The 12,917-nt window shown below is 48.7% G+C and overlaps 1 protein-coding gene and 1 long non-coding RNA gene across 12 annotated transcripts in view; one reads left to right on the top strand and one right to left on the bottom strand.

Annotated features, from left to right (window-relative positions):
* The window catches only part of KMT2C (lysine methyltransferase 2C), a 208,580-nt gene extending 201,421 nt beyond the window's left edge, over positions 1-7,159 (bottom strand). For 9 of the 10 annotated variants that reach the window (XM_068404544.1, XM_068404545.1, XM_068404540.1 and 6 more), the window contains exon 1: positions 6,243-7,159. In XM_068404544.1, the coding sequence (XP_068260645.1) occupies positions 6,243-6,418 (176 nt within the window). In that variant the 5' untranslated portion in view covers positions 6,419-7,159. The remainder of the gene's footprint in view (positions 1-6,242) is intronic. The other variant, XM_068404539.1, reaches the window with a different exon arrangement.
* LOC137665489 (uncharacterized) overlaps positions 5,526-12,917 on the top strand; it is a 56,624-nt gene continuing 49,232 nt past the window's right edge. For both annotated transcript variants that reach the window (XR_011048516.1, XR_011048517.1), the window contains exon 1: positions 5,526-6,589. This is a non-coding gene — a long non-coding RNA (uncharacterized lncRNA). The remainder of the gene's footprint in view (positions 6,590-12,917) is intronic.

Below are 12,917 nucleotides of genomic sequence, written 5' to 3'. Positions count from 1 at the left end.
CAGCATTTCTTAAAAAGTTAAATCCACAGCATCAGCGTGTAATAACAGAAGGGAGTGATCATTAGTGGTGGTATAAGGCAGTTCTATTTTCCCTAGTTATACATGACCCTGCTACGCCTCCAACATTGTGGGACAGCTGGGCCGAGGAGGGAAAAAAACGACTCAGGCCTGAGAAAGGCAGAGCTTACTTATTCGCAGCAAGCCAACTGCCCTGGAAAACGATCTCTCAACTCAAACGACGACAAAGAATAGAAATGTCCATTTCCAATTACTTATCTTATGAAAGAACAATGACAAGAAGTAGGAGTTGAACAAGCTAACAAGGGAAAAAAAAAAAGACTACCCACAAGCAAAGCCAAGAAAATCGAAGTGTTTTATTGTTTTAAGCTGGGGAAAGTCTCCTGTGTCATTGAATACAGGATGAAAAGATGTCTGATGTTTAGATGGCTCAGAGAGTAGAAACCAAGAGACTGGGTTCTTATTCCTACTTCTGCAAAGACACGTCATGACCAATATACCTAATATGTTGAGATTTCACAGACTGTCATCCTACTTGATCTGTCATGATACAGTCTGATAGCTCTTGGAGGTCCTCTCACGAAGAGTGCTACAGAAGTTCAATGGTCATCAAATACAAACGTTAACAAACTAACAACTGCAATGTCAAAAAAAATCTTGAAGAATTCTTCATCTGCAGGTGCAGTCTATTTCAAACAGTGAAAACTGTAGGCTAAGGTTACAGGAAGGTATCTGTTTCCAACATTAAGCCTGATCTCACTCCCCCTTAAGACACAAGTGAAGATACCACTTCACGTTAATCAACATTTGAACAACTTCGATAACGTGGCAAAACAATTCTATAAAACCTACTATGTCTAACAACTTTCATGGTCATCCATCACATAAGTCTTATCAAGAACTGAAGATTAAAAGATTAATACAGAGATCATTTACCTCCTCAGCAAATTGGTACTGTGAACAGTTTAAGCCAGGCTCCTATGCAAGAACTACGTCAGACAGCTGAGGAATTGCTTCGTAATATGAATATGATGGAGAAAGAAAGGCAGCATGGGCTGCCGAGGCAAATGGCACAAAGTTCCCATGGGACCCTGCTGCATGTAGCTCTGTCCAGTTCTACAGCGGACTAGAAAGGCCTTCAAAGAGCCAATGTCATGTCCTGATTGTGAAGCCTACTCCCATGCTTCATCTCTTCACCCTGTATCATCTAGTATGTACCTTCTGGCTTTTGGCCAAACATTTTGATGCGTGGCTTGTACAGGCAGTACAGGCCACTGTTTGCTTTAAAACCTTAACCCTTACCCGTACAATAGTTGTACAACACCCATCCACTGAAAGACTTCCATCTTGCCAGGTAGTAATGACTTTCCCTAACTGTGAACATGTATTTAGGAAAGTTTTTATTGTATAACACAATATAAATTTTACATTTGCTAATGTTACATTTTGAAGTGAGAAAAGGTCAGGCACATAAAGATACAAGTATCACATAGAAGGTGTGTGATGAACTAAAGAAACACAGCTGAGCTATAAAGAGAATCCATCCAACACATTAAGGTTCTTTTGAAAAGACTGGAGGTATCTTTAAATATTGGCCTACCCTAATGCAAATGCAGCTAAAGTGATGATGAAAATTCTTAAATAATCATTTCCTGGCAAAAATACTACGCTTACGTGTCCTCAAAACTATCCGCATGTGTGAAATCTATGGCCTTGGAAAACCTACTGCAGCTTACATTGGCCACAGTAATGAAAAACTAGGATGACAATTAAAACATATGTAACTAAAAAATAAACACACATTTCATGCTTTTCGAAATCATTATCCTATGCTGGTTTAAACTACACACATTTGCAAAAAACAATTTGAAACGTACATCAAAACCCGATGGATGCTGAAAATAAAATTTAAAACGAGCTTAGACACTGACTTACAAAGTAACTGTTACCATCACCACAATCAATGAGACTTCTGATACTAACTTTCTGCTAAGAAGCTACATCTGTTTGTGCTGCTTATAACCTGTATAGATTAAGAAAGCTCTAGGACTTAAAACAGATTACAAAAATGTTTACTGCACCTGTAGAATACTATTCTGATACATTTTCATGAGTAACCAGCCGTTCATACAATGACAATATAGTAAAAATGTAACCAATACTCTTCCCCTGCAACTTCTTTTTGATCACTTTGCTAGCCTTCAGGTCCATAGCCTGGAAGCTAAGGAATAATCCAAGTACAGGAGTTAAATTTCCGAGATTTCAGGCCATACGATGAGACGGCCCCTACTTATTTCCATTTTTCCTATACAATACTAGCAAGACTTCTTTTTTTAACCAGGCACCTGAAAGTTTCTTTCTCCTACATCACTTTGTATCTTCAGTAATGCCACTTTATTATCTTTTTTTTGGCTTTCATAAGCACAATCTCACCACCTTTTAAAATCGTTTGAACGCTGATCCTACAAAAATATTTCCCTTGTTCATTGCTTTGATTATAGTTCTTCGTGTTCTTCCTTCTTCCTGATGAACCATATCATGAACAACCTACATGCTCTCAACTTCAAGGCTCTGCATGGCCTATTCTAACTCTACCTCTTAAATTTGAACCGCCGCTCTACAGAGATACCCAGTTGTCAAAATGTAAGGAAGAACATACGAGTGTTTGTCTAGCAGTTTAGGCAGGAAACAAGCTATCTGCGAAAATCCTCAGGGTGACAATGCTACCCTCCTTTAAATACATCCTCCAAGTCTGATGCCTATGAATCACTCACCGATGCTGAGATAGCCAGGGTACTTGAACTTCTGCATGGTCTTTTGCTCATAAGCATTCTCACAGCTCCCTTGTGCTTTCCCGATACGTTTCTTACATTTACATGTTGCCTTATCTTTACATTTAAATTAAGAAATTGTTTGTGCAGAAGCAATCTTTGCTTATACATTTGTACCGTATGTGGTATAATGGTGCCCTGGCGTCTAGGCACATTTACAATATAAATACTAAAAATGAACTGTTCACCTAAGAGTAAGTCTCCTGAAAATGCTATTCATGAAGCTATATTCTTCAAACAATGGTAAAAAGCTGTTCTAGCATCACGCTCTACTATCAGTAACTCTCCAGGTACTGATGTCACTGATTCCCGGTTCATCACCTATAGGAAAGCTCAACTGTTCCCTACACATACCTGTGCCCACAGTACCACTGGCACTTTTACTGATAACCAGGTAAAACGCAGGATGACAGAGACTCGTGCAGAACTGTCCTACTGAAGAACCGTAACATAAGCCTACTTATGGGAAGAGCTGAGAATCCTTGGCATCTCACTGAAGCAGATTCAAGGCAGTTTTCCATCTGTCTGCTTAAACTCATCAAATTTGCTTAAAAACATGGCCTTCAAGAAGGTAAAATACCAACCTACAGCATTCTCCAATATGGTATTGTTCTTTAATGGAGGCATCCATAGCTGAGGAATTATTCTATTTTGGCTTTGCTGGTTTAATGCAGGGCTCTTCGTTCTATCATTACTTAGACTGCACTTAGACTGAACATTCAGTGGAACATTTCCTATAATGGGATAAAGCGGTTGAACAATTTGACTGGCTAATAGTGATTTAGACATGTGATTACAGTACAGAAAATGGTCTGACATATGCTCTTTTATCTGGTTTACATGAGGCACATTAATCCAACTGGAAAGCACAGAAGTGAAAAGGAAGACAGGACCAAGCAGTCATAGGAAAAAAAAAACAGAAAATATGTTTACTTATTTTATTTCTGCATTTGCTTAGCTAATTGTAATCAGTATTTTGTAAACAGCAAAACTTAAGAAATAAAACTATTTTCTCCCCAAAACGCATGCAACTAAAAAAAGACCAGTCTATATCTACTCTGTGAAAGTTAGTAAAAAATCACTATTTTTAATGAAATCTTAGGTTGAAAAGCATTTACGACTTATGTCATAAGGCCTTTACCAACAAGACAGGTTTTCCATAAAGACAGGAAAGGATACCAGCCGTGCTTAGCACCATACCAGACAGGAACAATCACAGTCTGAAGAAAAAGAGTATTGATCAATTTCAATTTTTATCTCAGCTAATTTCATTTCTGGCTCTTACACAAACACTTATAGTCATGTCAGCATAAGTACATATTTTTAAAGGAAAAGTTAATTTCCTCCTAAAACTAGCTGACAATATTCCAACGACACCAAAAACCTAACTGAAAAAAAAAGGAATTACCTCTTTATCACCCACTTTTCACCACAAGCATGTACACAGCCTCAGGTTGGGCTAGAAGATGTGCCAATTTTCACAAATGACACTGTCTTGCTTTTTGTGCAGTGGGTACATTTCAGTTGTATTTGCATTTTTCTTCTTAAAATTCTTCTAAAATAAAATAATCAAAGGTTTCCTATATATGGTTTGGATTCTGTATGTAGAAATAAAACCAAAGTATGTAAAACTAAGGGTAAAGCAGATGAACCTAAGAACTCTACTGTGTGTATATGTTTGCCAACACTTTCAACTATCGCTATATGAAAATTTGTATCAAGTGAATACTTAAGATAACTAGAAGAGGGAGCAGCAAACAATGCATCTCCACCAACCAGAGGGTGAACGTTAAAATCCCTGAAGGGAAACTTTCATCAACGACAACAAAAATAAAATCCATATTATCCCAAACTAGTGATAGTTCTGTCCTGGGGTATTTATGTAACGCATATTTATAAAAATAAATTATAATAGAGGAAAGCACAGTCTTTGAGTGCGTTTCGGTCCAGCCCAGCAGAATCCCTTGCCAGTGTTTTGGACTTCCACTGTGACACTACGGTTGGACTCGATGATCCTAAAGGTCTTTTCCAACCTAAATGATTCTGATTCAGAAACTGATGGCGAGGTCCGGGGTGGGCGTTTAGCGAAGCACCAGGAACCCGCCTGGTTAAATATACTCGAGGGGTGTCAAACTGAAAGCGTCCCCTCAAAACAAAGGGAAACAAAGTCTGAAACCCCGAGGCTCCGAGAGACCCCGCGGCGCAGAGGCTATTTTGCTAACAACCATTACGTTTCTCCTCCAAACGTGCTCGCCCCGCGTTGCCCTATTACTGCTGCCATCAGGTATGTCACGGCACGATCCAGCCTACTCAAAAATAGCCCGCGGGGAGCGCAGCCAGCACGGCGGCGGCCCTGCCGCGGCCACCAGGCCGCCCCGAGCCCAGCCCGCCCCGGCACCTCACGCCGACCAGCGGCGCAGCGGCCATACCCGCCGGTCCGCCCGGCTCTCTCGGCGGGGGGAGCCATCGTTGGCACCCCGGGCTCCCCGCACCCGCGCTGCGGGAACTTGCGCGCTCCCGCCCGGGGCTGAGGGGAGAAGAGCGGCCCCCTCAGGAGCGGCCCCCTCGGGGGCGGGGGGGGCGGCAGCGGCGCGGCCGTTGGGGCTCACGAACGCCCGCGCCCCCGGCGGGGAGAGGCCGCGGTGAAGGGAAACCTGCCAGCGCCGAGGCAGCGGCACCCCCCGACACCCCCGCGTTTGTTGTGCTTCGCCACTGTCCCGCCGGCGCGTCCCTCCGTGCGGGGCCGCCGCCTGACAGCTCCCCCAGCGCCGCCGCAGCCGCTCCCCACCTCGGAGCGCACACGGCGGGGCTGGCGGCGCAGAACTCCTGCCTCAACTTTGCGTGTGCGCCTCCGCACCCGCCTGTGGTGGGGGTGCGGGGGAGGGGGGGGGGGTGGTTCTCCTCGCCACCCCCCGAGAACCGTCTTTTCTTTCCCAAAAAAAGAGGAGGGGGGATAAAAAGGGAAAGCGACGAGGAACTACCGTCAAGTACAGAGAGTTGCCAGACGACGCTGAAGGCAGCCGAGCGTCCTGGAGAAGAAGAGACCCAAAAAGGAGCAGGGGGAAGGTGCAGAGGCAAGGAAAAAAGGAGGAAGAGGGTGAAGGGGGAAGAGCTAAAGAGAAACTCCGAAGAAGGAGGAGAAGAAAGGAATAGGGACGGTGAAGGAAAAGTGGGAAAGGGAGAGCAGGCGGAGGAAGACAAAGGTGAAAAACGAGGAGGAGGAGGGGAAAGTGCAAAGGGGAGAAGAGGAGAAGAAATAAGGGCCCTTCTCAAAATGGCATTAGGCAGGAGGGAGGGGGCGACGAGCAGCGAGTCTCTGCTGACAGCTCTGCCTGCGCCTGACCGCCGGCCCCCTGCCCCTCTCTGCCTCGCACACACAAACGCTGAACTTACTTCTTTCTGGCTCTCTGGAAAGGGGAAGCGCCATCTTTGCGAGGCCGGCCCCTAGGTCTTTTGTCTGTGGCTGCTGCTGCTGCTGCTGGGGGGGGAGCTCCAGGCTCGGGGGGCTGCTGCTGCTGCTGAGGAGGCTCCACCACCGCCACCACCAGACTCTTGTCCTCCGTTGACATCCTAGTCAGCAGGACGAGAGAGACACATGGATGATGATGATGAGGATGAAGATGAGGATGGTGATGGGGATCCCGATGCTCCTCCTGCTCCCGCGGCTCCTCTCCTCCTCACCTCCGCCTCCTCCACCTCCGCCTCGCATTGCTGGCCTCAGCCGCCGCCGACCAGCACAGGTAGCAGGGGGAGCAGCATGGGGAGAGCAGGAGGAGGGGAGCGGGGGGGGGGGGGGGGAGGGGGGCGAAGAGAAAGAGCGCAGAGGCAGGAAGGGTCTCACACACAATAACACCCCCTCCCCGGCTCGGCGGGGTCTGTCGGGGCTGCGGGAGGTGGCGGGCGAGGTGAAGAGAGCGAGCGAGAGGCGGCGGATCCCGCCGCTGGGCGCACCCCCCCTCTCAGAGGCCCCGGGAGCTGGCGGCGGCTCCGGCTCCTGCGCTGCCCGGCTGCGGCGGCCGCCGCTTCATTGTACACTGGCCCTGCGCCCTCCCCCCGCGCAGAGCCCCCGGGGGCGGAGGAGGAGCAGGCGGTGGCGGCGGCGGTGGCGGAGGCGGCAGGGGCCGAGGCCGAGCGGAGGAAGTTTTGACAGCTCCAGCTGTTGTGTGTGTCGAGGGCTGAGTCCGGCCGGGCTCCGCGTCCCCTTCCCAGCCGGGCCGGGAGCAGGAAGTTTAACTTTGGGGAAAGAAGGAGGAGGAAGGGTGAAAAAGGGGGAGGAGGAAGGGGGCGGAGGAGGCTCCCTGCCCCCTCCCCGCGGGGTGGAGAAGGGATCCCGGCGCTGTCGCCGCTGCCCTGCTGTGTACCCCCCTCCCTCCCCCGCCAGTGCGACACATAGACACAGGACCCGCCCGCCGCCCTCCTCCCCCTGCCGCGGCCCCACACTGCGCCTGCCCGGCCCGCCCGCCCACCGCCCGTCCCACGGCGCAGACACCCATCCGCCGCCGACACTGACCTCACGGGCTGGCTGCCGCGGCGGGCTGCGGGGAAAGCGCGGAGCGGGGACGAGACGGGACGGGACGGGACGGGACGGGGCGGGGCACCGCGGGGAGCTCCGCGCACACACCCCGCACTGCGCCCCGCGGGGGCCGGCACCCCGCTCGCTCCCCCACCCTCTCCCCGCCCTTGTTTTTTATTTATTTTCCCCACGGCCCTGTGGAAAAGAGGGGGAAGGGAAAAGAAAAAGCCCCATCCGGATGAAAGTGGGCGCTTGGCAGCAGGGTGCCCCCGCCCCGGCCCCCGACATGGGCTGAGCTCCCCGGAACGGCGGCTCCGGGGACAGCGCTCGCTCCTCCCGAGCCCCGGGGAGCCGGGGAGCACGGCTGGCTGCAGCCCGGAGGCGGGGACCCCCCCCGCTTCCCCCCACCGTGCGTCTGCAGCTCGGGGCCGGGGCAGGGGGAAGGCAGCGAGCGGCGGGGAGCCGCGGCCGCCCCGGGGGAGGGGAAAGGAGGGAGGGAGCAGAGTTCAGCGCTGTGTGCGAGGGAGACAAAGTCTGGGGGAGCGTGGCCGCTTTCCAGCAGCTCCGGCTGGAACAGCTGCGGCCGCTCGGGGCGGCGGGGCCTCCCCCCCTCCCCGGGCAGGGGCCTAGCTGGCTGCCTGCCCGGCCGGCTGCGCCGCGGCTCGGGGCGGGGTTAAGCCTCATTACACGGGATTTAACGTGTCCCGGAGGCCAGCAGGGACTCCGGCTCCGAAGGGGAGGGGGAGCGCTACGGCTTCGCAGCCAGGGAAAAGTCCGGCCACGGAGCGAGGAAACGGGCCGCGCCCCCGGACTTTCCTCCCGGGGCCCTGCCCTGCCCTGCCCTGCCCTGCCCTGCAGCGCACCGGGAGCGGCAGCGGACCGGGCCCGCCGGCGGGGAGCAGGCCGCACGCTGCCCGCCCGGCCGGGGGCCCCCTGCCCCCGCGCCTCCGCACCGGGCGCCGCCCTGAGGGCAGCCCCTGAGGCGGCCCCCCCACCCCCCCGGCCCTGCCCGCCGCGGGCGGCGCCCCGGGGCCCCTCGCCCCGGGCCCGGGCGTCCCTTCCTCCCTCCCTCGCGCTGCCTGGAGCTGGAGCAGCGTGTGCGAAGGGAGTAGTTGAGTGCACAGATGCTGAATCATGAAATGGGTCGTATGGATGGAAAAGCAATGAACGGTGCTGCCCTGCAGCGTGCGGAGGTGACTCGTGTGGGGCGGGCGTCTGAGAGCTGCGCCAGACTTACAGGAATCGTGGGGAGCAGCGATAACTCCAAGACTCCGAATACGTACGAATACATCTTGAGAGCCCCGTGCTAGGTGTTTCTCCCTTGTTACTTAGGTTTCTGCTCTCTGTTTGGATCCCCGTTGATAAAAATGGCCTAGGGCAGCACACAGGTACAACGAGGAAGGGAGGGAAGGAGGAGCTAATGTTAGCCACGATTTTTTTTGACAGAAAAATAGAGAGCAATCCAGAGCTTTACCCTGTTCTTCCTTCCCAAAATTCTCACTGGTCAGCTTCAGAAACACCAAATTAAAATGGCATGCTGTGGCAAATAGGCTTTTGCTGGCCTGTTTTCCCAGGAGCCGTTTCCTAACAAAAAGCCTTCATCAGTTCATTTCCTAGCTTTGTGGGTAATTAAATTAGACCTTTGTGACATTTTCATATCTGTATGTGGAGATAGAGGTAATATGTCTATCTCCACCTGTACATATACTTGCATATTTACAAACATAAATATATAATTACATAAAGCCATCCCTTTCACTCAGCCATGCAAGAACAACAGCTGGATTGTTGGTGTGACTTTCTTGGCCCTATTACTGACGATGTACTCATTTCTGCCAAATTAAAAAATAAATCCTGAGCTAAATGTTTGTATTCTGAAGTCTGCAAATGACAACATAGGTATAGTGCTCACATGACTTCAGATACGGGAACTTCATCTGTTTACATGTTGTCTAACACAGAAGAAAGTGCCTTTGAATTTTGTTAACTCGGGCAAGTTAGCGTAATTTAACTGAAAACATTTAATGCTATACAGGCCCAGACTTGGGTGGAGTAGAGAGAAAAATAGCAGGGAAGGGGAGGGAGAGGGAAGTAAAAGGTCACAGCCTCTGCACAGCGGGATCACTGGTGTGGCATTTGCTAGAGTTGCCAGGTTGCCATCTGGTCTGCTAAAAAAAATGGCCATCTCCTGAAACACTGACTGTGCATGTGCGGATCTCCTGCGCCTGCGCAGAGGCTTGGGTGAGCCTAGGATGTGTCAGAGCTACTCTGCATGTGCAAATTGATTTGAGCTGAGACACGTGAGCAGGCTGGGGCTCAGATCAACTGCTAGGTGTGTGGGGAATAACTGTCACATCCCACAGCAGAAATACGTTCAGGGAAATCGCTAGATTCGCTTGTCCGCACATGGTTCGTCCAGTCTTCCCATGTAAACGTTGTTTAATACCTTTAAATCACCTGTTAGTGGTTGAGCTTTGGGCTTTGTCTCTTATGTAAAAGCAGATGTGTGTTTTTAACTTTTTTCTCCATTGTTTTTTATATTAACTATTTTTATATGTAGCTATCGCAATATAAAATCTGAGCGGAGGCAGGATGAAGTTAGCTTTGGTGTAGTGTGGTCTAGGACAAGAGCGTGTTAAGGGACTTACACCTATTAGTTATACTATTGTGCTTTATCTCGTTACGTGTCAAACAAAGCTAGGCAGGTCTGTTCTGTGAACTGCTACAGCCATTGCCTCGGCAATCAAGGGTGTGAAGAGCTTTGTAGGACTGAGAGAGACATGTGAGCAGGAACCTAAAGCGGAGATGGAATTGTAGGAAACTGTATTTGCTGGCATTCTGTATCACTGAGTGAAGGCAGGGGGACAAGCTAGGAGAAACTGTCACCAAACATAAATCCTGTGTATTGATTCAGGACAGCTCTGTCAGGAACATTTTTATATTTATACCTGGCCAATGATAGTCACCTATTATAAATTATCTCTGTCTCAAAAACACACATTTTTACAGCAAAGATGTAATATTAAATGAACAGGTTCTCTGCCCTACTGAATGTTAAGAGATCTTCCCGTTCATTGTAAACTGACTCAGGTGAACTGACACACGTGATTTTTTTTTTTCTTAACTTTCAAGGGCAGGCAGCTTTGAAACATTCAACTAGAATGTTACATTCTAACCTTCCTCAAAATAAACATTTCAGTGTTTTTGGAATTGTTGCTGAAATATTGGTGAGACCCTTACAGTACTGATTAAACAAGGCATGCTAAGGGTTGGAACTGCAAAACATCTTAAGTTGTCCCAATGTGCTTAATGACAAAGAGCGATATTTTCATGCACAATAATAGAACAAGTTGAAGATGGGACGCTGTCTTAAATCAGCTAGTTAAGGAAAAGGATCCTGTTGTAGAAATAATTAAAGGAAAATGACAACTGGTATATAAATACCGTTGTACCTTTATACAACTGAAGCGAGATATGTAACAGAAATAATGAGAATATTATTCCAGATTCTATCAAGAATGGGATCCAGATACTTTCTCTTCCATTACATTAGTTCAGAACTCTGCCAGTTTAGTGATCATTCACTACTTTACATAAAACAAAAAGTTCAATTTTTGTTCTCTTCACACGTGTGTTTCCATTGCAGAAAAGATCGCCAAGTTCGTAGAATCATAGAATGGTTTGGGTTGGAAGGGACCTTTAAAGGTCATCTAGTCCAACCCCCCCTGCAATGAGCAGGAACATCTTCAACTAGATCAGGTTGCTCAGAGCCCCATCTAACCTGACCTTAAATGTTTCCAGGGATGGAGCATCTACCACCTCTCTGGGCAACCTGTTCCAGTGTTTTACCACCCTCATAATAAAACATGTCTTCCTTATAGCTAGTGTAAATCTACCCTCTTTTAGTTTAAACCCATTACCCCTTGTCCTGTCGCAACAGGCCCTGCTAAAAAGTTTGTCCCCATCTTTCTTGTAAGCCCCCTTTAAGTACTGGAACACTGCAATAAGGTCTCCCTGCAGCCTGTTCTTCTCCAGTCTGAACAGTCCCAGCTCTCCCAGCCTGTCCTCATAGCACAGGTGCTCCAGCCCTCTGATCATCTTCGTGGCCCTCCTCTGGACTCGCTCCAACAGCTCCATGTCCTTCTTATCTTGGGGCCCCCAGAGCTGGACGCCGCACTGCAGGTGGGGTCTCACGAGAGCGGAGTAGAGGGGCAGAATCCCCTCCCTCGACCTGCTGCCCACGCTGCTCCTGATGCAGCCCAGGATACGGTTATCAGAAAGGCTTAATTTAAGATCTGTCAGCAACGTGCTAACTTTTTAAATGTTCAGGATATTGAACCACTTTGTCTTTAACCTGTGCTAAATTGATAATTTACTGTAGTGGACATCTGCTTACTTCAATATGCTGCTCTGAAAACCGGGGAGATGCCCGTGCCAGTGCCCATCCCTTTTGGCAATCCTTGCTGCGAGAGTAGCAACCTGCAGGAAAAAGGTGCAGTGAGCAGTTGAGGGCAGTAACCACTCAGCTGCCCATGGTAGTTTTTTACACCTGTGTTCATATTCACCCAAGTAGTTCAGAAATCACTGAAAAACTGTTTTTTCAGTATTAAAAAAAAACAACCCCAAGATAATTTAAAAGAGTTCTAGACAAAGCCGAAATCAAGTGACAGAGTCAGGATTACATCATACAAATACGTGACTCCTAGTTTATTTGTACTAAACTTGGCTGGATTAAAAAAAGTGTTAACATATGTTAATTGTCATATGCTAATGAACGTTTTCTAGAAGTCTAGTTTTAAACTTGAAATGTTTGTTTCTTCTTTTCATCAGTTTTGCTTACTTGTCATCTTGTAGATCTGTCTCACTTTAGGCAACGGCACAGCCTGGATAGTGGGTACGACATACCCTTGAGCGGTGGTGACTTTCCCAGCAGTTTGGTGAGGTGCTTGTTGCTGCAGATGGTGGGGGATAAGCCTCACTTCTTGTCCGAGCAGCATTCCCAGACAGCTGGAGAATTCCAGTTATCAGGTGCTCCAGAGCTATGGATAGAGAGTGTGGAGGTCCAGTCCCCCTAAAATCCACCTAACTGCTTTATTCGGAGGCAGTGTAGTTCACGGTCTATGAGGAAAAACCTAATTCTAATTCTTCTAATTCATTCTAATTCTTTTCTCACCCGCTCACCACCATGAAATACCCTCATTTATATTCTATGATAGCTGTTCCCCACACAAACTAATCGAGTTTGTATGAACATGGGCTAATACAGTCTAGGCTCCCCATCCCCTGCCTGCTTTAACTTGATGAGTTTGGTATGTATTAAAGGCAGCCTTGCCCACGCTGTGATATATGTGCTCACCTCACACCTTTACACCTTCGTCTCGCCAAAGCCTAAGGCCTTTTCATCATATTGAGCTACTTTGACTGGGCTAATGTGACTGAGAAACACACCTTTTTTATCCATTAAGACCGGGCCAAAAATGTTAAGTGCTCAAGATGCAAGCCCCTAGGGCTTGTCTATATATCGAGTTATTACACGTGGAGGCTTTTATCTTCAT

The sequence above is a fragment of the Nyctibius grandis genome, chromosome 7 (genome assembly GCF_013368605.1).
Source record: "Nyctibius grandis isolate bNycGra1 chromosome 7, bNycGra1.pri, whole genome shotgun sequence".
Taxonomy (NCBI): domain Eukaryota; kingdom Metazoa; phylum Chordata; class Aves; order Nyctibiiformes; family Nyctibiidae; genus Nyctibius; species Nyctibius grandis.
The sequence above is the reverse complement of the archived record's forward strand: the minus strand, read 5'-3'. Positions and strand labels throughout refer to the sequence as shown.